This window comes from Barbus barbus, assembly GCF_936440315.1.
Source record: "Barbus barbus genome assembly, chromosome: 47".
NCBI classification, from domain to species: Eukaryota; Metazoa; Chordata; class Actinopteri; order Cypriniformes; family Cyprinidae; genus Barbus; species Barbus barbus.
The window spans coordinates 6,497,805-6,525,359 of NC_136725.1; the positions used below are offsets into that span (position 1 = coordinate 6,497,805).

Genomic DNA, 27,555 nt, shown 5'->3' on the forward strand with positions numbered 1-27,555 from the left:
CTAATAATCATTCATCTCTTTAAGATATGCTTATTCCAGAACAACCACAAAGAAGAGGAAAAATAAGAAACCAGGCCAACAAAAACAAAGTTTAAAGAACATAATTTAATCTTCCCCCAGGGCTTGAACAATCACAACAGTAAGAGTCATTCATAATAATTATTTCACATCGAGGAGCTATAACCACAGTGTCATCGTACTGGGGGTTTGTGCATGAGCGAGGTAAACGTCTCGGAAACACTCAACAACAGAAAACAGACAAACTTCAGTTTATGTATTTACAGAATTATTTGTCATGATTTAACTGAGAACCAAGTACAAACTGAAGCAAGTCAGAACGAGAAGGAAGCAGGAACTGACAGAGGCATAAACTTCAGACATTCACCCCACCCCCTCTGTCTTTAAGGAGACACATCCCAGCTCTCATGCGTGTACCAACTCATTCGTTCATTTTTTTGAGGCCTAAGTACAAGTGAGCACTGAATGAGCAAGTGCATGAGAGTCAACAGTTGTGAGATGCTTTAAAGTACAGTAATATTATCACAAGCCAGACCTCCTGGCAGGACCCGAATGGCAGTAAACTGAATATCAGTTATTAATCTGTACATTTCGAGGTATCATTATTTTTATGTAGTCACAGAGGGGAGCGTGTATGTCCCGTTCATGCTGGATTCTCACACAGACCCTCTTGTTCTGCCGGATCCGGTTCATTTCCCTGTGGAAACTGCTTCCTCTTGAAGAAACCAACCTGGTGGGACATCAGTATTGTATATTATTACAATAAAGCATTTTCCTTTGTCAAAATTACTGTTTATTAGTACAGTAGTTGCAATTCATGCTAAAACAAAGAGCCCATACCTTCCACAGGATCACCGTAGCTAGAGCCCAAAGGAGAAGGCCGCCGATGACACTTCCTATGATTATACCAATAGGAATATCTCCAATCGCTGCTTCTTTACTCACTGTAATTTTTATCTGCAGAAGAGTCAGGAAAGATTAGATAAAACATATCACCACACCCATATACAGCATATATATACTGTATGTGTATATATATATTTTTTTTATTTTATTGCATGCTTATCACACTTTAATGTTTCAGATCATCAAACCAATTAAAATATTAATCAAAGATAACACAAGTAAACACAACATGCAGTTTTTAAATGAAGGGGGGGGGGGGGGGGGGGGGGGGGGTATGAAGGGAAAACAAAATCCAAACCCACATGGCCCTGTGTGAGAAAGTGTACACCCACCGTTGAAACATAACTGTGGTTTATCACACCTGAGTTCAGTTTCTCTAGCCACACCCAGGCCTGATTACTGCCACACCTGTTCGCAATCAAGAAATCACTTAAATAGGACCTGCCTGACAAATTGAAGTAGACCAAAAGATCATCGAAAGCTACACATCATGTTGCGATCCAAAGAAATTCAGGAACAAATGAGAAAGAAAGTAATCGAGATCTATCAGTCTGAAAAAGGGTATAAAGCCATTTCTAAAGCTTTGGGACTCCGGCGAACCACAGTGAGAGCCATTATCCACAAATGACGAAAACATGGAACAGTGATGAACCTTCCCAGGAGTGGCTGGCCAACCAAAATTACCCCAAGAGCGCAGCGACGACTCATCCAAGAGGTCACAAAAGACCCCACAACAACATCTAAAGAACTGCAGGCCTTACTTGCCTCAGTTAAGGTCAGTGTTCATGACTCCACCATAAGAAAGAGACTGGGCAAAAATGGCCTGCATGGCAGAGCTCCAAGACGAAAACCGCTGCTGAGCAAAAAGAACATAAAGGCTTGTCTCAGTTTTGCCAGAAAACATCTTGATGATCCCCAAGACTTTTGGGAAAATACTCTGTGGACTGACGAGACAAAAGTTTAACTTTTTGGAAGGTGTGTGTCCCATTACATCTGGCATAAAAGTAACACAGCATTTCAGAAAAAGAACATCATACCAACAGTAAAATATGGTGGTGGTAGTGTGATGGTCTGGGGCTGTTTTGCTGCTTCAGGACCTGGAAGACTTGCTGTGATAAATGGAACCATGAATTCAGCCGTCTACCAAAAAATCCTGAAGGACAATGTCCGGCCATCTGTTCGTGACCTCAAGCTGAAGCGAACTTGGGTTCTGCAGCAGGACAATGATCCAACACACACCAACAAATCCACCTCTGAATGGCTGAAGAAAAACAAAATGAAGACTTTGGAGTGGCCTAGTCAAAGTCCTGACCCGAATCCGATTGAGATGCTGTGGCATGACCTTAAAAAGGTGGTTCATGCTCAAAAACCCTCCAATGTGGCTGAATTACAACAATTCTGCCAAGATGAGTGGGCCAAACTTCCTCCACAGCGCTGTAACCGACTCATTGCAAGTTATCGCAAACGCTTGATTGCAGTTGTTGCTGCTAAGGGTGGCCCAACCAGTTATTAGGTTTAGGGGGCAAGCACTTTTTCACACAGGGCCATGTGGGTTTGGATTTTGTTTTCCCTTCATAATAAAAAACTTAATTCAAAAACTGCATGTTGTGTTTACTTGTGTTATCTTTGATTAATATTTCAATTAGTTTGATGATCTGAAACATTAAAGTGTGACAAACATCAGGAAAAAGAAAATCACGAAGGGGGCCAACACTTTTTCACACCACTGTATATATACACACACACACACACACACAGTAGGGTTGTTCCAATATGACTTAAAGCGATAGTTCACCCAAAAATGAAAATTCTTTCATCTTTGGAGTAGAAATTAAGATATTTTGGATGAATTCTGAGAGCTCTCTGACCCTACATAGACAGCAATGTAATAAACACGATCAACGTCCAGAAACGTAGCAAGGAGATCGGTAAAATAATCCATGTGATGTCAGTGGTTCAACCATAATTTTACAAAGCTAATTTTTGTATGCAAAGAAAACAAAAATAACGATTTTATTAAACAATTCGTCTCCTCCGCGTCAACCTAGCGCCATTTTGGAGAGTATCCATTGAACGTAAACTGCGTATGCTGTTCTGTGTCAGCTGCGGATAAGTTGTTTTCGTTCAGATCAAAGCGTAAACTATGTAAACAGCGTATCCGCGTGATGAAGCTGACACAGAACAGCATACTCTGTTTTTACGCCATTCCAAAATGCCGCTAGGGAGAACATTTTTTAATAATGTCGTTATGTTTGTTTTCTTTGCGTACAAAAAGTATTCTTGTAGCTTTGTAAAATTACGGTTGAACCCCTGATGCCACATGGATTATTTTACCGATGTTCTTACTAATATATATATATATATATATATATATATATATATATATATATATATATATATATATATTTGTATTTTTTTTTAAAAGGAAACCTATTTGACAGTGTGGTCTGTTATATAAGTAAACATAATTAACGACATTGAACTACTTAACTCCAAACTCCCGCTTCTCAGGTATGTCATTTTAAGAATGTTTTAGGCTTTTTATGGGAAAACATAACAAAACGGCTTAAACAAGCATACTGGTCAAAAAACAACTTCCCTATTAGTTCTGCTGATGAACAGAACGGATATGTTGGTAAACCAACAAGATGCACACCAGAATAAACCAGCCAAGCACAGGAAATCACAGTTTTTTTTTGGTTTATCATATCTTAAACACAACTGAAAGACAGGGGGGGTGAACTGACCTGTTGTTGTTTGTGTGTGACGACTATGAGATCAGGCTGAGATGTTTCTATCTCAGAGCTTCCAGCCACTAAAACGGACTGAAAATCAGCCTGGAAGGAAATAAACACGGAGCGTGAAATAAAGCATCTGCTCAGGACAGATAACAGAAATGGTAGATAGAGATCAAGCAGTTCAAGAGACACATACAAAGGCAAATGTGCCATTCCAGATCCTAGTGGTGATGTTTACAAAGTAGTTGGTCTTCTTCTCCAGATCTTTGAGGACACAAGTCATGGTTTCACATTTTGCTGCCTTACAATCCTGGAAATGAAAAAAAATGTACTGTATTATACACTACCATTCAAAATAGTGCATGGTGTTGGTGCGATTTTTTAAAATGTTTATTAAAGAAATGTCTCTCCTGCTCACCAAGGATGCATTTATTTGATACAAAATACAGTAAAGACTGTAATATTGTGAAATATTATTATCTATTATCTATCTATGTGATTATATTTTAAAATGTAATTTATTCCTGTGATCAAAGCTGTATTTTCAGCATCATTACTCCAGTCTTGAGTGTCACATGATCCTTCAGAAATCATTCTAATATGATGATTTACTGATCAAGAAATATTTATTATTATTATTATTATTATGTTGAAAACCCAGTACACCCATATTACAGCATGTATAATTTAATATAAACACACACACATACTGACCAGTTCTGCTGTCCCTCTGAAGCTCTCTTTAGTGAAGCTGGCAGTGTGTGTTTTCTCTCTGATCTTCAAAGGGTCAATCAGATGGCCGCTGTCACACCTCACATTTACAACCTACTCAGCAGAAACAGAGATTAAATGTCCTGGTTTTTCATCCCAGTCTGGTAATTACAGTATAAATACTTGTGCAGTGAAATACTTTATTTGTAAAGAAAATAATTAACGTTTCCTAATATATTTTAATAGAGCATTATACTTACAGGTGCCGTTTGGACTGAAGTCACATATAATAAAGGATTTCCAGCTTTGGTGCTGGTGGGCAGCGAGACGGTCAGATGAGCCTGATTGATTGGGAAGGTTCCTGTTGAAACCTGTAGAAAGACATGCTTCAAATAACTCTCGCATAGTTCACATTGCTAGAGGGAACTCAAGACATATTAGTTTAAATGTATTTAGTTTAGAATATATAGTTAAATATACATTTTTCATTTACTCACTCGTAAAGTTATGTCGAATTCTGGGCCGATGTCATCGAAACCTGAGACGGTATGTTTGATTTGATCCTCAGGACCAATACCGCAAAAATCCAAGTTTAAGTCTCTAGAAAAATAATTGAAAAGAATAAATGGAACTATAGTTTTTACATTACAAAAACATATGAGCCTTTTTTTTCTGTGATAGAGGTCAAGGGTAATATACAGTAAATAGCGGTCAAAATACATACAATGGTCTAAAGTTTGGAATAATTTATATTGTTTTTAAGGCTCTTATGCATTATCGTGAATTTCTTATTATCGATGATGAAAACAGTTGTGCTGCTTAACATTTTTGAGGAAACCATGACACTACAATTGAAAAGTTTTTGGGTAAGTAAGATTAAAAAAAAATAATAGCAATTAATACTTTCATTTTACAAGAATTCATTAAATTGATCAAAAGTAACAGTAAAGACATTAATAATGTTACCAAAAAATGAATGCTGTTCATGCTCTATTCATGAAAGAATCCTGAAAAAGTATCAAAGTTTCCACAAAAGTATTAAGCAGCAAACACCGTTTTCAACATTGATAATAATAGGAACCATTATTAATAATTGAGCATCAATAATACATTATAATAACTAAGTAGCAAATCAGCATATTAGAATGATTTCATGTGACTCTGAAGACTGGAGTAATGATACTGAAAATTCAGCTTTGAATCACAGGAATACATTACATTTTAAAATGTATTGCAATAGAAAACTGCTATTTTAAATCGTAATAATAATTCACAATATTACTGTTTTTACTGTATTGTATTTTTAATCAAATAAATGCAGTCTCGGTAAGCAGAAGAGAGTTCTTTCAAAAACATACAAACTTAATTATTTCAAATGTTTGACCACTTTACGAGCAGATAAAGGTTATCAGAGCATTACTTTGACCTCTGACCTGGTGAGGATGATTTCGGCGTCGTACTGGACTGGGATGGAGAGAGAGACCTTGTTATCAGATGTCACTTCCTCCTCACTGTCACTGGAAACAGTTATGTAGGGTTATTTACAGTTAAACCAAACAGTTACACAAAAGGTAGAACAGATCTGTGTTAAAAATAGTATTTTTACCTTTGCACTTCGAAGTTCACAACAGCCTGTTTCTCTAGTTGATTCAAGTTGAAGTCAAAGTTGATCTCAAATGTTACCTGATGAGACAAAAAGGAATTATTAAAGAAAATGAAAAGTGTGTATGGTCACACACACACACACATGCTTTTCTCTTACTGTCTGGCCAGGCATCAGGACTGGATATCCAACTCTGCAGTCAAGTGAGCCTGTTTTTGAACTGCATTTCACCTCTGTGTTGTCTCCCTGCACACACAAGCAAGAAGATTCACAGATATAATTTCTCATACACAAACCAGCACAGATTTATGCCAGAACACAATATGGTGGCCTTACAGGTGGTGTAAAAGAGGCGTAGAACAGGTTGCTGGAGAAGTTAGCAGACACTCTTGTGTTGTACGCATTTTCCTTCATGTTCGTTACTGTCACGACAAAGAACAGTCTTCTTCTTTCAGGACTGACTAGAAGTGAAGATGAGCTGCAAAACAAAACAAAGTCTTTTTACATTTCAGGATTCTGGTTCTTTTAGAACATAATAGTCCTAGCCCTGCTGGTAGTAATGGATTATTTTTAATTGACTCTTAAAGGGACAGTTCACACTAACACTAACCCAAACGTCTTTTTCAGCTGAACCTATTTGACTTTTTACTTGAAGCACTCCCTGATATTTGAAATTAATTTCAATCATTTAACATCACATTTACATGTTCATGGTTCTCTGTCAGTTAATCTAACTTGACATGCATATGAACAAATAATGTGATATGCTTCAAATATCTTTTTTAGTACATGTTTTATTTAGATTTTGGGCCAGATTTACTAAACAGGGCAAATTAGCGCGAGAGCACAATTCCAAAACTACGCTGATGATTAATAAGCTGTGTTGAAACTATAATAGATAAATAGATTAAAATGAATATATATATATTACTGCTGTCAAACGATTAATAGCGATTAATTGCATCCAAAATAAAAGTTTTTGTTTACATAATATATGAGTTTGTCGTGTGTATAAATACAAACACATGCATGTATATATTTAAGAAAAATATGTAATGTTTATATATTAAATATATATATATATATATATATATATAATAGAAAATATAATAATATAAATATATAAATGTATATACATGTAAATATTTTCAATATATACACTGTATGTGTGTGTATTTATATATACATAATAAATAAACACAGTACACATACATATATTATGTAAACAAAAACGTTTATTTTGGATGCGATTAATCGCGATTAATCGCTTGACAGCACTAATATATATATTAGGTTTAATCTATTTCTATTTACATTTTTGTTTCAGTAATTTTTGTACTTCAACTTTAACTTATTTCAGTTAGTTGGCAAGGCAACATTTCACATTTTGTTCATCTTATATTTACATTCTTAGTAGTTTTACCATTTTACATTTCATTGTGTTTGTGTGTGTGTGTGTGTGTGTGTGTGTGTGTGTGTGTGTGTGTGTGAGGTTACCTAGATACATTAACAGCTTTCACAGTCAGCTTCAGGTCACAAGAGCATTTGTCATCAGAGCCACAGTCCTTTACAAAAGGGATCTGAGCAAACAGGAATACATTTGTGACAGTTTAAACACATTGAAATAATTGAAACTGAAGCCCTTAATTAAATTAAGAGGGAATCTTACAAAAAATTCCCATGCTTTGGGCTGAAATGCATCCAGGGCAGGGCCCGTGTCTGGATTCTGTGGACTGATGTCAACTCGCAAAGCAACTGGACTAACAAAATCAGGAGTCTCCTGTTAAACAATAAAAGCAACAATGTAGAATGATCATTCAAGCACTTTTAAATGAAATGAAGCTAGAGTACAGTGAGTATTGTTATTCTGAACAACATGAGGCTTGTGGAAAGTGGCAAAAGCTCACCTGCACGTAGACTTTATGATCAACACAGCTTTCTTTGTCAGAGACACTGACAGATTTCTGGATAAGACGCTCTGAGTTGTCAAACTGGGCTCTTGCAGTGGCTCTAGATGACTGTAGGTCAGCGTCAAGAGTCAGGTTGTACTTGATATCTAAAGAAAAGTGTATTTCCATTCACTTTCATGGAGATTTTTGGAGAAATTAATATTTATGAGATACACGAGAGACAACCTTACCTACTTTACCCGCTGATTCTGTGGGTCTGAATTTTGATCTGAAACAGACTTTGGCACTAACACATGACACCATCCTTCCTCCAAACATGCAAGGTTTACTCAGAATGCTGATCTTCTCAGGGTTGAAGGAGACCGTTGTTGTGACAGCTGCAATTCTCCTTGACCTGAGATCACAAATACGGTATGAGCATCACGGTTTCATTATAATTTTATAGATCCTAAACAACTAGACCTCACCAGAGCTGCACTGCCTTCCCAGCCCCTCCGACTGAAATATCAGGGATTGAGTCACCATTCATATCACCACGACTATCTAAAGAGCGTCCAAAGAAACGAAGCGCTGGGACCAGTTTGGATCCAAGTATTTTCTGCAGAAAATAACAAGACAGACAATAAAATAAGAAGACTTGTTTAGCATGAAGGGAATGACAAATAAAATTCTACAATTGGAAAAAAAGTGCTTTAAAAACATTTTAATGTATCTTAGTTCTTAGAAATGTATTAATATTGGTTTCATATGGTTTTAAAAAATGTTTACACCATTTTTAAGAAAAGCTATAATTTAATTATTTAATATAATTTAATGATTTAACACCATTTTTTTTCAAATAGTTAATAAATTATTTATTAATTATTTCATATTTTTGGGTAGTCGCACCACATGACATTTTACAATCTGAGATAACCTTGCCTGGTCATAAAAGATCAAATCTCTCTTTTTTGCATGTAGTTGCACCGTTTTTCATTTAGTGGACAAATGGTTTTTCAAATATTAATAAGCAAAATATTATATATTTTATTTCAGCTATTTCCAATTTCCTCTTCATTTAACCTGATGTACTAAAATAACTATAGCTGCAAATAAAAATTAAACTTTAAATCTTAACTTAAATTACAATAAAATAAAACATAAAATAATTGTATAAATAGTACCTAAGTACCTAATTTTACAGTTTTTATTGTTTTGTATACATAAACTAATTTTATATATATACCGTGTATATATACATATACAGTATATATACCACTGGTTCGTGTGTGTGTTCACGGTGTGTGTTCACTGCTGTGTGTGTGCACTTTGAATGGGTTAATTGCAGAGCACAAATTTTGAGTATGGGTAACCATACTTGGCCACATGTCATGTCACTTTCACTTATATATATAGTAATATTATTAGTGTGTTCTACCTGTGAGCTCTGCTTTCTGATGGTTTTTCTGTCTCCATAGTAGATGTAAATGGCACCTTGGCCATTGCCTTCCAGCGGAGCACCAACCACAACATCGCTGAAGCCATCGAGGTTTAGATCAGGGACGGCAGTGATGGCCGTCCCAAACCGAGCATTCTCCAGTGCGGAGGGTCCCTCTAACCTGCCCTGGTTGCTTAAGATGCCCTGAGAACAACATGAGGCAAGATGGTCAATATTTCCTGCTTGGAGTGAAGATTTGTTTTATGGGCAGTGAATCTATTTCACCTTGGTAATGGTGAAGAGGTAGACTCTTCCTGTTTCAGATTTCTCCTCGCTCATGTACATCGGCGCTCCGACCAGCAGCAGATCCGTCACACCGTCAGCGTCCACATCAACAGGACAGAGAACGCTGCCAAAATAAGAGCCGATCTGCAAACCACACACCACACTGATCTAAGACAGGACTTCAGTGTGTAACGAATCTAAAGCTCATTAAAGATCACAGACAGACGAGTACCTGATCTCCTCTCTGTGAATCTATGATGACCGGCTGATTCTGACTGTTCAGACTGTAAACTATAACCTGTCCTCTGTGAACGGCACGAGGAGCACCAGCCACATAAAACTCAGACGAGCCGTCGGTCACAGACGTCACAGAGTATCCTGAACACATGACAGGGGAAAATGCATTTGTTTAATGACAAATACAGTAAAAACAGCATGTTAAACTATTTAATAGTGATAGTGTAACATGAATTTTTTTTCAAAATTTTGGGGTCAATATGATTTTTAAAATGTTTTTGAAAGAAATCTCTTATGCTCAGCAAGGCTGCATATATTTGATAAAAAATACAGTAAAAACAGTAATATTGGGAAATATTATTATAATTTAAAATAAATGTTTTCTATTTGAATATATTGTAAAATGTAATTTATTTCTGTGATTATAAAGCTGAATTTTCAGTATCATTACTCCACACTGTAAAAATTGACCGGGATTTTAATGGTAAAAAAATATGAAAAAAACCTGTTAAATGGTTAACGGTAAATTGCTGTAAAATTTACAGGGAAAACCCATGAACTGACGTTCCCAGAATTCCCTGCATTGCATTTCCAATTTGATGTTTTTTCTTTGAAATAACTATGTTTCTTCTTAGTTTTTTTCTTATCAGTTATGTTTATTAGGGTTGTATGTTACATCTAATGTTGTTAAATGAATGTTTATTGCATATTTCAGTTTAATGAGTCTCACCATGAGGGTGTTTAGTCCTTGTGTGAATGACATTATGCACCTTCTATATATGTTATTATTTAAAAGCAGCTTGTGATGGGCTTTGGTTCATCATGTGACTTTCTCATCACCACTTGCATTTGGTGGTTATCAGTTTGTTTCAAAGGTACAAAACAGATTTCTGTACTTTAATAGGTAGGTATATTAACATTATATCAGTTAATGAAATTACGGTATTTAACTGTAAATTTAAGTTAATACCGTAAAACCTCAAATGTTGTTACCGTATTTTTTTTACGGTAGAATTCCGGCAACCACAGCTACCTGTTTTTACCGTAAATTTTACAGAATTGTTTTTACATTGCAGTCCTCAGTGTCACATGATCCTTCAGAAATCATAATATGACGATTTGCTGCTCAAGAATCATTTGATGCTTAATATTTTTGTGGAAACTGTGATTTCCATTTTTTTTAAGATTCTTTGATGAATAAAACAGTTCAAAAGAACAACATTTATTTGAAACGATTAAATAATATTTTTAATTTACTTAAAAATAAAATCTTACTGATGCCAAATTTTGAACAGTACCATGGATATGAACATAAAGTTAAATGACCTCTACATTTGCTTTTGATCATTAAAAATACTTTACAGTTCATTTTTGGCTATCTCACCCAGTAATGAGCTGTGGTTTCTGTCATCCAGGATTTTCTCGAAAGCATTTTTGAGGAAAATGTGTGATTTCCCAGCTGTTCGATGGACGACGGTCCCGCTCCATCCATACGCTCCGACAGCACCAAGAATCAAATCCTGTGGGATAAAATGCCACCCCGTCATGCCTTCATTTCTTCTGAATCAGTGTGGCACATTAGAAATTACATTGACTACTCAATCAGAAATTTTGAAAGATAATTGGCACCTTCTTATTAGTCTGATGTGCGCTGAATCCAACTTGGGACATCTCCAGCTGAAATTCCTGACCTTGACTGGTGCCTCAAATCAAACAAGACAAAATATTCAAATGCTTATCCTAATTTAAAGCAGTTTTTTTTAAGTTAAAAAGGTGGATGAACAAATGTATCATTCATTTGGCATACATGAATCATTTACCTTCAATGTTAAAGATCCTGTCTCCCAGAGTTCCTGCAATATTGATTAGCGCTTGCTCTGATGACACATTGAACATGTAGTTCTCTGTTGGAGTGCTAGCGATTAATTCAATCTCTTCTATGAATTTTTGAATATTGGCACCTTGCTTGAGAATCTGTATAAATTCATAGATGACAGTAATACGTCAAATTAAAAAAAATAATGATGCATGTCTTTTTGTCCAGTAAAAATATCAACCTTAAATCATTGAAATTGTTTATTTTCTGTAATGAATCTCATTTCTTATTGTATTTCACCTCTCATTTGAACTTGTATAATACTACAGATGAAAAATTTTGTATTATATCTTGTTCATGTAATGCTTATTTTCATACTGATCTTTCACTCACAGCAATGCCAAAGCGAATGATGCCATCGCTGTTGCATCTCTCAATGACCTCTTGAGCTTTATGACCATCAGCAGATTCTCCATCTGTTACCACCACCAACACCTTAGTGGCCCCGGGACGACCACCATTTTCTGGTAGGAAAGCTGTTTGTCTGAAACACAAACAATGTGGGTTTTTTTGAGGGGGTTTTTTCCCAAAGAAAAAACTAAGATCCCACAGAATTTAATTTAATTTAATTTAATTTAATTTAATTTAATTTAATTTAATTTAATTTAATTTAATTTAATTTAATTTAATTTAATTTAATTTAATTTAATTTAATTTAATTTAATTTAATTTAATTTAATTTAATTTAATTTAATTTAATTTAATTTAATTTGAATTTGAATTTGAATTTGAATGTAGGGGATAGGATACCTGACATTGTCAAGTGCTTCAAAAGTGTTGGTTTCTACTCCAGTTTTTTGCTCAATATCAGAAGCCGCTGAAAGAACTTTGTGTTTATTTTGGTCAGAACTAAAAGGATAAAGAAAGGACAAATCCTCTGAATACTGCATTATGCTGACCTAAAAAATAAACAAAATCCCAATTAAGTCATATCATATAAATCAAAGAAAAAAATTGGATCAGAATAAGGTAAATAATAGTACTTACTCGAGTTATATCTGGTCCGATATCAAGATTTTCCAAAAGCTTTATGAGAAAGTTTCTAACATCAGGCCATGGAAATATACTGTTTGATCCATCCAAAACAATGGCAACATCCATTGGCCCACCACAAGCTGAATGAGAAACTCAGATTAAGAATCACTAATTTACCCTATCAAGTATTTTGTAAATTTCTGACAATACAAAATAAAAGGTACTTTGAATGGCAGGAGAGAAGGATGACTGGAGCGTAAACTGTGGGCTCACTTCAGCACAGACTCCTGGGTAAAAATACTGACTGCCACAGTGCTGAGCCCACAGAGGACCACACGTCTGAAACACAAACATACCATCAGCTTTCTACAGTTCAGTCCATAACAGAGTCTCTTGAGTATGACAAGGACTGAATGAATATTTTCAAAAAGGAGTAAGATCCCGCCTTCTGATGGTGACACAATGCTACTACAACATACCATCAATATGTTAGGTTTAGCTACTGGAGTGAGAGTCAGGCCCAGACTCATGTTGACATTGATGCTCTGCACACCATCTATGCTGATAGAGTCTGTGAAGACACAGATACATTTTCATGACAAGTGGGAAAAATGTAAATTCTGTTAATTATATTTTAATGGACTTTAAAGGACTTAAAAAGTATTGTGGTGTCAGATCGTTTAAACAATGGTGCTGTATCATGTCTAAAAGCCCATGGTCATACCACAATATTTTTTGTAAGTGCATTATTATTTAAAATAAAGAGAAATTTACCTGCAAGGTTTAGTTTCTGGCAGGTGGCTCTTCTGGAAGCACTAATGTCACACTTATAGAGATCTCCTTTTCTGTTCTGAGGGTATCCACTCCAGGGAGAACCCACCAGCAGCCTGAGCAAAAATAACCATTTCTCTATGCAATCAAACTAATTATGCATGCAAATTATTTTTGCCCATGCTTATGATGAATTTCCCTATAATTAGGGTATATTTCAACCAAAAATGAAATATTCAGGCAATTCAAGATGTATATGAGTTTGGAGAAATCTAGCATTACATCACTTGCTCACCAATGGATCCTCTGCAGTGAATGGGTGCCGTCAGAATGAAAGTCCAAACATAAAAACATCTGAAGAATTTTTTTATCACAAACATCTTTTCACTTCACAAGATGTTAACTGATGGACTGGAGTGGTGTGGATTACTAGTGTATTATTGTGATGTTTTTAATCAGCAGTTTGGACTCTCATTCTGACGGCACCCATTCACTGCAGAGGACCCATTGGTGAGCAAGTGATGTAATGATGAATTTCTCCAAATCTGTTCCCATGAAGAAACAAACTCATCTACATCTTGGGTGGCCTGAACGTGAGTACTTTGTTGGCAAATTTTTATTTTTGGGTGTATTATTCCTTTAAGACTGGCAGAGTGCCAAATAATTTTCCTTTAGAATAAAAGATGACAATAGATGACGCTTTTCCAGACAGGAATTAGTCATTAACAAATCCGTCTCAAATTCCCCACTGTAATCTGTGAGTGAACTGTGAATCAAAGCATCAGTCTAATGCTTTCCAGATAGACTTTGGATCCACAATGTATTTTTACACATTTTGAACGTTTCAGAAAAAATGTCTGGTGTGTGACATATCTTACCATTTTCCTTGATCATTGCTTATCTGTTGAACAGTGTAGCCAAACTCTTCTACCACAGGACCTGAGAAGATTTTAGCATCTGCAGTTCCCACATTGAAACCCTGAGTGTAAGGAATACAGAAACCTACGGGGAAAAGTTTGACATTCTCAGCTATGACTTTAGACCCTATTTTGTGTGGCAATATATATTCACATACAGAATATTTAATATGGTTCTAGTTCTACTTTTGCCATGAGACATCTGACTGGTAAGCCTTCTCTTTGAACAGCAGTATGTCAGCATATTTCAAACAATACTGATAAGTCGAAGTGAGAACCCAACCCTTTTAGACTTTACACCAAACACACCTTCACAACAAACTATGGGACGACTTATACACAGATTTACCAGCATCAGCACAGGTTTCTCATGGACAAAAGTATACTACTTTTTTAATATTATGGAAGACTGAGTGAGAAAATGAATGAATGAATGAATAAATAAATACATAAAATCGCTTTTTTGTTTTATACAGAAAAATACATAAATAGATATACTTACCTGAGAAGCAAAATTGGTTAAATTAATAAATTGTTCCAATCTTAATTTTTCTTTTTCAAATGGCAAATAGGTATTTCCAGTTTAGTTAGACTAGATTTGTGCTTAAAGGAATTTTTTTTTACATACTATTATATTATATTATAATATTAACATAATATTGTCTGAACATACAATTGTACAATTCATACAATATAATATAAATTGTAGCCTACATCTTGTTTAAGGAGGTTAAAGATATTTGTACTGACAGTAAGTGTATAAAACATTTTCATTACAGACCACGAAATCTTCATTTGTTGCAGCTTGAAAATATTAACACGTCTTTCCACCCAAATGTAAAAAAAGTCATGAAAACTATGAAGATTGATAACTTGTAAAAATCATTTGGTAAGCAAAACAAGTACTTACTCTGCAATAATATCAGTAGTATCGCAACTTTTTCCACTTTGTCCATTGCTGGAGAAATTGTTAAGAAGAAAGAGCAGACAGTGATGTCTCCAGTCCTACTGTAACTGTTCTAATGAAACAAACTAAACTATTCCCCGTAGCTCAGAGGATATTATGTCATAGCAGCGCCCTGGTAAGATTTGTATATTATCCTTTCATGCTGACATTATGCAACACGCCGACCACAAACAATTGACCAATGACCAAATAAGGAAACTTGAAGCTTTTGAGTGGTCGTTCATTTGACTGTAACAGGCGTCACACTTTTTATTTGACACTTCGTAAGAATCCAAATGGAAAAGGAAAGACAGGAAAGATAAACTATAATATTATAAACTATGGAGAAGCTATATAGGACACAATTTAGATATGTCCAATCATATTCGAAAACCGAGTCAAGATTTACAGCATGTTGTGAAATAGTACGCGCTGTTATTTTCCTGCGTTCTAGACTGGGCGAAGACAGATGGGCGAAGGGGCGGAGTCAAAGATCTGAGGAAGCGCTGCTGTGTAAGTCATACTCATCATGAGTGTGTCCCCAGCAGACCATGACACACACACACACACACGCACAATGATTAACCCAAGACTCCTAAAGGAATTTTATCTCTCAGACTGGGATGTAATTGAGGAGTTTACCTTACTGACATAGTTTCAAAGGAAACAGGAAATGTTTAAGCAATATAACCCAGACAACTTGCTCAATTTCTGCTGAATTCTACTAAATTTACTCGTCAGGACTTATGTAGGCTAAGCCACAACATCTGGCCAATGAAACATGATTTTAAAACATGGTGTTTCAGATGTTATTTAGAAATATTATTTATTTATTTTGCCTGTTATCGACATCAATTCATTCATCTATCCACCTTATTTTTAAGAACGGTCATGTGCGAGGCTTCCGGTGTCGTTTGCTTCTGTCCCAGAACAGTCCGTAATCCTGCTTAATTTATATTCCAAACTGTTTTATTTTTTTATTTTATTATCATCTCCATGAAGACACTATTTTGTAGCGCAAATCGTCTTACTGTTTACTTTGTTATTTATTTATTTATTTATTTGTTTTTTATAGTGGCTAAATCTTCACATTTAAATAAAATAGCTTAACTGTAGCATTGCAAAATAAGATGGGTTATAAGCATGGTCATTCACTGCACTGATGTAGTCAAGAAACACTTACCAGTAATAAACTTTTGCTGGAATTATATAGCAATTGGTTGCCGCCTCAAATTTGATTGTTGGGCCAGTAAGTTCAAGTTCAAGTTTATTTGTATAGCGCTTTTTAAGATACAAATCGTTGCAAAGCAGCTCTACAGGAAATTAAGTTTCCACAATATATTTATATATTGCAGAACCTTAATATATTTAACTTATTTGGTCATTCAAAATTTGGTAATTTTGTATGTTGTCTGAGGGGTTGGCATCATCTTTTCTCAGGTGTTCGGTCATCTCAGAGCATTTAAGGGTTGGATCCAGACTGAAGCTTCTGTCATTCCTGGTTACAGAAACAGAGAAACAAATAGAGACATAATTAGCGTAGCTGCTGTTCCTTCTAAGCAAAAATTATTTGTTCAACCCAAGCTAAAGACTAATAATAATGTACATTTGATCAGATATAACTGCAGTACAAGATTATAAGATGCATTATGTGTATGCTTGGCTAAAGAGATGTGTCTTTAATCTAGATTTAAACAGATAGAGTGTGTCTGAACCCCAAATGTTATCAGGAAGGCTATTCAAGAGTTTGGGAGCCAAATGTGAAAAAGCTCTACCTCCTTTAGTGGACTTTGCTATCCTAGGTACTACCAAAAGTCCAAAGTTTTGTGACCTTAGGGAGCGGGTTGGATTGTAGCGTGGTAGAAGAACAGTTAGGTACGCAGGAGCTAAACCATTTAGGGCCTTATAGGCAAGTAATAATATTTTGTAAATGATATGGAACTTAATAGGTAGCCAGTGCAGAGACTGTAAAATTGGGGTAATATGATTATATTTTCTTGACCTGGTAAGCCGCTGCATTTTGGACTATTTGTAGCTTGTTTATTGAAGATGCAGGACAACCACCTAGTAGTGCATTACAATAGTCCAGTCTAGAGGTCATGACTGCATGAAATAGCTTTTCTGCATCAGAAACAGGTAGCATGTTTCGAAGCTTGGCAATGTTACAAAGATGGAAGAATGCTGTTTTTGTAACATGGGAAATATGAAGTTGCTGTCTAATATAACACCCAGATTTTTTACTTTAGAGGACGTAACAGTGCATCCGTCTTGTTACAAATTGTAATCCAAGAGATTCTGTGTATTGTTTTTTGGTCCAATAAGTAATATCTCTGTCTTATCTGAATTTATTTGGAGGAAATGATTGGTCATCCAATCTTTTACACAATCTATTAACTTAGATAGTTGAGAAGTTTCATCTGGTCTTGTTGAGATATATAGTTGAGTATCATCAGCATAACAATGAAAACTAATCCTGTATTTTCTAATAATATTACTAAGAGGCAACATGTATATTGAAAATACCAGAGGACTTAGGACAGATCCTTGTGGTACTCCATACTTTACTGGTGATAATTGAGATGACTCCCCATTTAAATGAACAAAGTGGTAGCGATCGGACAGGTAGGATCTAAACCATCTTAAAGCCTGTCCTTGAATACCAGTATAGTTTTGTAATCGATCTATGAGTATGTCATGGTCTATAGTGTCGAACGCAGCACTAAGATCAAGTAATACTAGCAATGAGATGCAGCCTTGGTCTGAAGCAAGAAGCAAGTCATCTGTAATTTTAACAAGTGCAGTTTCTGTGCAATGGTGAGGCCTGAAACCTGACTGAAATTCTTCATAGAGATAATTTTTTTGCAAGAAGGAGCACAATTGAGCAGACACAACTTTTTCTAAAATTTTAGACATAAACTGAAGATTTGAAATGGGTCTGTAATTTGCCAGGTCATTAGAATCTAGTTGTGGTTTCTTAATAAGAGGCTTAATAACCGCCAGCTTGAATGGTTTTGGGACGTGACCTAAAGATAACGATGAGTTAATAATATTGAGAAGCGGTTCATCTGCTACAGGTAACAACTCTTTCAGTAGTTTAGTGGGTACTGGATCTAATAAACATGTTGTTGGTTTAGATGCACTGATAAGTTTATTTAGCTCTTCCTGTCCTAGAGTTGTAAAGCACTGCAGTTTTTCTTTGGGTGCGATAAATGAAGCTGAAATACTAGACGCAGTAGAATCTACATTTGATATTGTATTTCTGATGTTATCTATTTCATCAGTAAAGAAATTCATAAAGTTATTACTATTAAACTGTGAGGGAATATTTAGATCGGGTGGCGTGTGTTTATTTGTTAATCTAGCCACTGTGCTAAATAAGAACCTTGGATAGTTTTGGTTATTATCTATGAGTTTGCGGATATGCTCTGCCCTGGCAGCTTTTAGAGCCTGTCTATAGCTGGACATACTGTTTTTCCACGCAATTCTAAAAACTTCTAAGTTTTTCTCCATTTGCGCTCAAGATTATGAGTTTCTTTCTTGAGAGAATGGGTATACCTGTTGTACCATGGCGCAGTATGTTTTTCTCTAACCTTTTTCAATTTGAGGGGGGCAACAGCTTCTAATGTATTAGAGAAGATAGTGCCCATGTTGCTAGTCATTTCGTCTAGTTCATGTGTATTTATGGGTACACAGAGCAGTTGAGATAAATCAGGCAGGTTATTTGTGAATCTGTCTTTGGTGGCTGGAACAATAGTTCTGCCCGGACGATAACGCGGAGCCATATAACTAATATCAGTAATACGCAGCATGCACGATACAAGGAAATGACCAGTAACATCATCACTTTGAGGTACGATATCTATATCAGTAAGATCAAGTCCATGCGATATAATTAAATCTAGCGTATGATTAAAACGATGAGTGGGCCCGGTGGCCTTTTGCTTGACTCCAAAAGAGTTTATTAGGTTTTATAAACGTGAATGTTAAAATTTCCGACAATTAGCACTTTATCAACATTAACCAATAGATCTGAGAGGAAATCTGCAAATTCTTTTAGGAAATCTGTATATGGCCCTGGTCTATACACAGTAGCCAGAGCAAGAGACAGGAGAGATTTCTTTTGCATATCTAACAGTATAACATTAAGCAGAAGTATTTCGAATTAGTTAAACCTCCTGTATCCTGTTTTCTGAGGAACATTGAGAATATCATTATATATTGTTGCAACACCACCGCCATGACCAGTTGGTGGCAACAGGTGACTGTCTTAAAGGGATAGTTCACCCAAAAAGGAAAACTCGACCACAACGCATACCTGTGAATTCCTCTGCTTGTAAACAAGGCGCAGCGCATCTGGGTTCTGCGTCAGCATCACCACACGCATGCGTTATGCGTCTTAATTTGTGTTCCAAAGATGGTCTTACATGAGACTTTGACTTCCTTTGGAAATTATTTGAAATGGTTCCAGCATCAGGAACTCTGAAGCACATCTTTATTCGTGGCATTTACAAATGTCAACAACTGGTGAATGGAGAACACCGTTATCAGAGCTGTTTTTGTTGTGTGTGTCGTGGGTTTCGTGATAACGGAGACAGAATGTAAACGCACAATTTACACATGAAAATCTAACTAAATCTCCTATGACAGTTTGCAGTGTTACATATCACGGAGGCTGAGAAAAGAACAAAGCGCTGCAGACAATAGGTGAATGCCGTTATTGCTGTTTTCCATGTTCGTGGAGTGAATATTTTTACATGACTTTTAAAAAACGCTGAGTAGCCAGTGTTTAGTATGCTTTTGGCCAATCAGCGTACACTGTGTCACTGGTAGTTCTTGAACTGTTTTAGACCCTACTCTGAAGTAGGAGATAATTAGTTCCCCCAAACGGAGTTCTTAGAACTAAACACTGAAGGAGTGGATCGCAGATCTACAATGGGCTTCATAATAATATTAATTATAATATTTCTTGAATCATTTTTAATCAAAGTTACATTTATGCATGTTAGAGAATAAGTTGAATATGGCTTTAGTCTGCCTTTTTACTCTCTAAGAAGCTGCTCTCATTGTGTGTGTAATCATGCCCGATAAGGTTTAGGGCTGAGGCAACCCTGAAGTAAGATAAGTGTTTCTTTGCATATGTGTGTTATTATCTGTCTGTACAGGGAGAAGCTCAGACAGTCCCAGGACAAACGTTCAACTGCCAATGTCCAGCGTATCAGATATACGTCTTTGGAGAGACGTATTGCGTCTGACCTCTCACCACTTGTCACCAAAATAGTCATCAGAAGATATGCTTCAAGCTTGCATCCATATGTGGAAATTATCTAAATTTATCTAGGTTTTGGAACCTATCAGAATTTTGATGACTTATGCATTGACGCAATTAGCAACCTCTGTCAGGGTATAATTGTGGAGATTTTTGTATTGTAAAGCAGAGCGGCCTACGAACTCCCATTGTGAGTGTTGAAGTTGACTTCTGCTGATGAAACTTTCATACTATGTTCTTCAGTAAATTTTTCTTTAATTTATCACATCTCTGACTCCTGGTCTTTGTTTATCATATACCTGGTCCTTGAGTTTTAACTGTAATTCACCAACAACACATACTAATTCCTGTGGTGCAAACACACAAAAAAGTGAGAATTTACAATAGTTCTAGGAACTATGAAAAGGTTCAAGCGCACCTTTACACAACCATTGGTTCCAGTCGTCAAATGTATTAGGCAGAGCGTTAAACTTTGTTACACCAGTAGCTGGCGACAAGTCTTAATGAGTGAGTTAATGAATTATTCTCTCAAAAAAACGCTTGTTCAACACATTCAAGAAAAAAACCCCCACCAGGACAGTGTTTGCTCAAGAGACATGCAGAGTTTCTGCTTTGGCGTAGTTTTTAACTGTTTACCTTGGTGAAGCAAAAATAAAAAGTTTTGTTGTAATTATGCGTATACTCATTTCCTGCAATATATCTGGGCATAGGAGCCTTTACTTAATCTGTTTTGCCAGTATCCTATTATTACAGTTTTTAATCAGGGTGCTTTTGACTGTGAGAAAATGGAGAATGGCATGAGAGCATGAGAAAAATGTCAATTGTCTCATGCTGAATGCGTGAGAGTTTGGCAGCCCTTTGGTGACTGTTTCCTTCCTGGAATACCCCAGTACTGTATAAATAAAAACACACACAAATATGTCTCTTAAAGTGTCTAAATTACAAAATAAGCATTTATTTCTTTTCTGTGCACGTTTTTTTTTTTTTGACAATATGTGCAAGGCTTTTTAAATCCGTGCTGAAAAGTATGTACAATATGACAAACCAGTGCATTACACAGAAACTTCACAGCAGAGTATCTGACAGGTGCCCAAGACCGATGGTTTACATCTGAGAGTGAAGCTTGATTATCCAACATGTTTTCACCAAATTATTTTTAAACAGTTTTTCTGTGTCTGAAACATGAATGCGGTTGATTGTAATATTTTATACAATAGAAACATGACATCTCATACAAAAAAAAGAGTGGATGTTGAAGTTACAGTGCCAAATATGAGTCTGTGAACACCATTTAAACCCACACAGCAATACATTTTTTCATGCCAACCTTAAAGAAAAAATTGTTTCTTGTGTTGAAATGACAGTTATATAGTAAGATATATACTACAGTACCACATCAATAAGAAACAAAGCCCTTTTTCTAAAACTTCTTGCAGAACACCGTTCACATCTTTGCATGCATTGTTTTCTTGTTTTACTAAAAACCCCCTCAATTAATTTGTTTTCACCAATGAGTATTCATTTAAACCACCAATTAAATAAAATTAAAAAAATTCAATTATGTTTATGACTCGTATATTTTATGACTTTATAAAAAACAGAGTTGGGAGAAGCTTTCTTTTTGTTCTTTTTCTCTGAATATCTTAAATATTCACACTTGGGGGTTAAGCTGGAGTTCTAGCATGCCACATTTAGCATTTTTGGCAAAAACAGGAACATTAAAAACCAATTATGTTGAAACTGATGCCAGTCAATGGCAACGTGCAAATTGTGGTGCTTTGTGCTGCACAAAACATTGCAATGTAAGTTTCATATTTTTTCACATGGCCTTTAAGACTTTTATGAAAAATTAAGAGAAAGGGAAAGGAAAAAATGGTCTAAACTAAAATGGAAACCCCCTGAAAAAACACAACAACAACAAAAAAGACAAGACAACAACTGTGGAACCAGAAACAATGCAACTAACACAAAACATTGACTTAAGGCATATAATTAATTACAAATTTATTTATAATTTTTCAATGAAATGAGTGACATTAAAATGAAAAAAATATATATTTTTCCCATTCAAAGACAAAGAGCATCATAAATTAAGGCACTCATACTCTATATGCATGTTTGATTCCTTAGTCTCATGGTTTGCATTTTGTATAATTTAGCTGCAGTATGTATAGTGGTGCATTTGTGCACTCTGTGTGTGATATTTATTGGGGTTCATAACCTAAATTTTTTATTGTTAAAATAATCTCATCTACTCCAAATTAATATGAAGAGTCAACAATAAGTAATTTGTAGATGAATCACCTTAAAATTGTAAGCGTCGTGTCTTTGTGGTTTGATCTTCCCGACAACAGCAACACTGACTTAACCAATGGTGTTAGTTTAGGGTGGGGCTATCGACCAATAGGAGAGTGTTTTGAAATCCTGTTTGAAAACAGTCCTTATTTAGTTTGGTGCTGTTATAGTGGTGCATGAATTACACACTTTAGCTTTAACATTTCTGTTTCAGTCAAGTAATTGTTTTCCTGATATTTACATACGGCAAAAATCAAACAAGAAAGTTGATGGCTGTCCATTGTCCAATTTGATGATTCCAGACATTCACTGCAACCCATCTGGAATATCTTTGAAATACTGCAGGCATGAAAAGGCTTTCTACCTCAGAAAACAAGACAGGTATCACACTGAATACAGATGGTGTAACAATTTTGATAAAGCCATTACTTTATCATTAACATGGTATTCCAAACATTATATACACTTTAAAGCTTTACATTTACAGTACAGACCTTTTCCTTTTCATACTTGAAGACAAAAAGCGTGAAAAAAGTCAGTGCCAAAAAATTGCTTTGTGAGCAAAAAAAAAAAAAAAAAAAAGGAATGTGCCAATAGTCATAGCCCATAACACTAATCAAAACAAATGCTTTGAAATGAAAAACATCACTGTACAGCGCTTCATCAAAACAAGCTCTAAAAGTGAGTTATTGGAATAGACCTCCATATTTAAACCTGTTGCCAATAAGAGTGTATGGTTCTGATTAAGGGACTGTAGATCGCTGTAGATGTTTCCAGGACAGGTTCCTTATCCTTGCTATGCTGATGATGAATGCCGTAGGCGGGTAACAGATGAGGGTCTGAGGTTGGCTGGTGGGATGTCGAGTTCAGACAAGATGAACCTTTGGTGCTTTGCTGTTCAAGCTTGACTCTCGTGGTTTGGCAAAATGTCCACCAATCATGTGGTGTCTCAGAGATTCACTTGAGTTCACATTCAGTCGAATTTTGCAGTGAGCACCATGAAGATAAATCAACGTGTCAACGTGTTCTCTTTGGTATGCTCTACAATACACTAGTTGTGAACCCAGATGTCCTACATGACTGATCTTCATATTTCTGAATGTTCCTGGTGATGCTTCTGCTTTGTGACCTCCATGACCTTGGCTAGCGGTGAAGTATGAGTTGACCTGAGGGGTGGAGGCTACAGATCCACAGGCTTCAATTAGAGTCCTTCATATCTTCCTTCATGTCCTCGACTGATTTTCTCTTGAAGAATCCAGCCTGGAGGAGAACATTCAACATAGTCAACATTCAGCATCACCGTAGTACTGTGAGTGTTAACAGTAAGAAGAGTTAACATAAGCAAATTAGAATGCTTACCTTCCATAAAGCAAAGATGACAAGTGCCAGAATTAAAAGTCCTATTAGAATACTAAGGATTATAATCCATAGCGGGATTCCACTTCGTATGTCTTTGGTGACTTGAATCCTCACCTGCAGTAAATATATAACACTAGTCACAATTTAAAAGCTAAAATGGAGAACAGGTCCTAATTTAAAGGTGCTGTAAGAGATTTAAACCATTTTGCTAACACCAAGGATGATTTAAAATAGTTAATAATTAAAAAGGAACATCTGCATGGATGAATTGTTCTCAATAAGATCAGTAACATGCATTTAGAAAATAGATAGGGTGAACGTTTCGGTTACTTATAACTCTCGTTCCCTGAAGGAAGGAACGGAGACGTCACGTCAGATGACCGACGAAATTGGGATCTCGCCAGAGAGAGACCAATCCACTTTGAGTGTAACTATAGATGGCAAAATTCACTTGTAGCGTCACAATTGTTTTTAGTTTTTATTGTTTTACTTTTAGTTGTCAGCCATAATAACAATTCAGGGTAACACTTTCTATGAAGCCCAAATTTATAAAGGTTGTTTGACTATTCTGGTACAACTTCACACAATCAACAAGGTGTGTGGAAAAAATAATTATGGTATATGTACCATAACACTTTTCCCATGCACCTTGTTGATTGTGTGAAGTTATATACTGGGACAAAACCAGCAACACTTGTGATGTCAAGGGGTCAGAACAAACAAAATAATAGTTATTATAACAGTCATTATAATACCTTAAGAATACTCTTATAATGTATTATAAATACGAGAATGCACATCACTGCATTCCCACTATTTTTCCCTTTCTGTTCACTGCAACTATGAATCACTGCAACTATCAAGGGTTACCAATCAATAGTGAAGGGTTTGTCAGCTTTGCCATCATTTTAGGGTGTTTCCAGGTGGATTATTGTTCACCTGACATTTACAGGTTAGGTAAGGGACATTTTATGTCTGGAATTGCAAAACAATCCCTGACAGCACTTTTACAGAATCTATAGAATGTACCTGATGCAGTGTTTAATCTTAATGGTCATGAAGTTAATTTAAAGTAATAGTTAACCCAAAAATGAAAATTTCCCCATGATTTACTGACCCTCAAGCCATACTAAGAGTATAAATGCAATCAGAGTTATATTAAAAAATGTCCTGACTCTTCCAAGCTTTATAATGGCAGTGAATGGGGGGGGGTCGAGATTTTGAAGCCCAAAAAATTTTATCCATCCATCATAAGAAGTGCTCCACACAGCTCCGGGGGGTTAATAAAGGCCTTCTGAAGTGAACCGATGAGTATGTGTAAGAAAAATATCCATATTAAAAACTTTATAAACCGTAATCTCTAGCTTCCACTAGCTTTCATACAGCTGAAAAAAAAAAAATATATATCCCTTTAAGGTTGTTTGAAGTGCTGCTTATATTGATATTAGTGCAAAATCAAGGGCGTGTTCATTTTCATACCTCTCTGATCTTGACGTTGTCATTTAACACAAACAGGCCCGTGTCCTTGCTCTCCAGCTTGGCATCGACAGCCATGTAAATGTTGGAAAATTCTCCCTATAGATGAATTATTACAATTACTACAGCATACTGACAGATCACATGCAGCAGAACTGTGAAAGTAAATGAGAAGATGAAGGATGTACTTTGATGAAGGTGGGTCGCCACACTCTGAAAGTGGTGTTGATCTGCTTGAAGTCTCCAGGTGGGATGGAGCAGCTAAACGACTCGCAGGGATTTCCTTCTTCTTTGCAACTCTGAAAGAAAGAATAATGAGATGAGAAAAACACTTACCATCAGATATCCATTTCACATATTCATGAGAAAAGCATTGCTTACTCACCAAAATATATATACTCAAGGTCTCTTTTTTAGGATTCACTGTATAAGGCTTGTCAGGCTTGATGACTAAAGGGTTAATCAGTCTGCTGGCATCACAGCTGATGCCCTGTAAGAATGAAATGAGGCAGTTGAGATATTTCTGAGCCAGTCGTGTACTGTGGTCAACACCACAAATAGCTTTGAGGAATTGGAGCACCTACCGCTGTGTGGCTGACATCTGTCAAGTACAGCAGAAAGTTTTTGCCAGACGTTTGATATGGAAACATTATCTTGAGCAGCAGTGGAGGACTCGGCATTTCAGGATCCCTCTCAATCTGTTGAACACAAAAAGAAATCAAACAGAAATGGATCATTAACAGAGCATTCACACTCAAACCAGTTTAAGTAAATCTGGATCATAACCACACCCAATGACAATCTGACATTGGCATCAGACTCCTTTTGACTCAGCCAAGATGACTCAGCCATGCGGTATCTTAGTTTAGCCATTTTTACCATTTTAACTGCTATGACATAGACATAGTTCTCTTTAAAAGTTCCTAATTTTGTTCACATGATGCCCTGAGAGAAGTGATTCAAACTCCAGGTTGACGTTTTAAGTCTTACCGTGTAGCTGATTTTCACTTCGTCCCCGATTACACTAGTGTGGTTGAAAACACTGGGTATCATCTCCTTCTCTTTTAATATGATGTGGTCCTCCTTCATATACTTGTTTCTAGGATAAAAACATGTATTGATACTCTGACCAGCAGTCCTGGTGTATATATAATTTGAACATAATATGACATTTAATTACATTTCACTATGCAATGGTCCAGATTACTATATATATGTTAAATCTAGAGTCAGTTTTAGATATATTACAGAAAGAAATGGAAAACTGAATAAATCTCATTTGTCAATGTATTAACTTTACTGCTTAGTTCAGTTCTGCTCAGATGCTTATTTTGGCAAAGCTGATTGGTTGGTTTAAAAAGCCACTTACGCAGTGAATCTCAGGTTGGGTTCATGCTGCACAGGGATGACGATGCTCACAAAGTTGTCTTTCAATGCTGACTCTGGCTCCTCACTATCACTGCAGTCAAAACAATAATTATACATCAAAATACAGTACCCCTATACTTTGGAAGCTTGTTTCGGCCACTAAATAAAAAACAAAAAAGGTAATTGCGAATTTTTATCTAAGAAGTCTGACTTTTTTTCTCACAATTGTGAGTTTACACCTTACAGTTGACTTTTTCACAATCACAATTGTGAGATAAATTTGCAATAACAAGTTATAAAGTCAGAATTGTGTGATATACAGTAAAGTCACAATTGTGTGTTATAAAGTCAAAACTGCAGGATGTAAACAATTGTAAGAAAATAGTTTTTTTCCTCTGACTATAACTTGAATTGGACTATAACTTGAAATTGTTATAATTCTGAAGTCATAATTGAGAGATGTTATTTCGCAAATGCGAGA

At 35.9% G+C, this 27,555-nt stretch overlaps 2 protein-coding genes across 2 annotated transcripts in view; both read right to left on the reverse strand.

The window, feature by feature from the left end:
- Positions 1–86: 86 nt before the first annotated feature.
- Positions 87–15,379, reverse strand: LOC306865970 (integrin alpha-2). Its single transcript, XM_079410859.1, has 30 exons — positions 15,275–15,379; positions 14,326–14,449; positions 13,451–13,563; positions 13,156–13,247; positions 12,901–13,015; positions 12,689–12,816; positions 12,452–12,600; positions 12,035–12,185; positions 11,646–11,799; positions 11,455–11,528; positions 11,210–11,345; positions 9,821–9,966; positions 9,589–9,732; positions 9,304–9,507; positions 8,354–8,484; positions 8,117–8,280; positions 7,884–8,032; positions 7,646–7,756; positions 7,474–7,556; positions 6,313–6,454; positions 6,136–6,222; positions 5,980–6,056; positions 5,807–5,890; positions 4,871–4,973; positions 4,634–4,744; positions 4,377–4,487; positions 3,859–3,972; positions 3,672–3,761; positions 859–975; positions 87–748 (listed from the first exon to the last, which is right to left on the reverse strand). Exons 1-30 carry the CDS (start codon positions 15,318–15,320, stop codon positions 662–664), a joined length of 3,537 nt encoding a protein of 1,178 aa, XP_079266985.1. The 5' UTR covers positions 15,321–15,379; the 3' UTR covers positions 87–661.
- Positions 15,380–21,498: 6,119 nt separating this feature from the next.
- The window catches only part of itga1 (integrin, alpha 1), a 57,113-nt gene continuing 51,056 nt past the window's right edge, over positions 21,499–27,555 (reverse strand). The window contains exons 23-30 of the mRNA XM_079410858.1: positions 27,076–27,165; positions 26,697–26,805; positions 26,291–26,404; positions 26,092–26,196; positions 25,895–26,005; positions 25,710–25,805; positions 24,231–24,344; positions 21,499–24,131 (exon numbers count right to left, since the gene is read on the reverse strand). Of these exons, the coding sequence (XP_079266984.1) occupies positions 24,069–24,131; positions 24,231–24,344; positions 25,710–25,805; positions 25,895–26,005; positions 26,092–26,196; positions 26,291–26,404; positions 26,697–26,805; positions 27,076–27,165 (802 nt within the window). The 3' untranslated portion in view covers positions 21,499–24,068. The remainder of the gene's footprint in view (positions 24,132–24,230; positions 24,345–25,709; positions 25,806–25,894; positions 26,006–26,091; positions 26,197–26,290; positions 26,405–26,696; positions 26,806–27,075; positions 27,166–27,555) is intronic.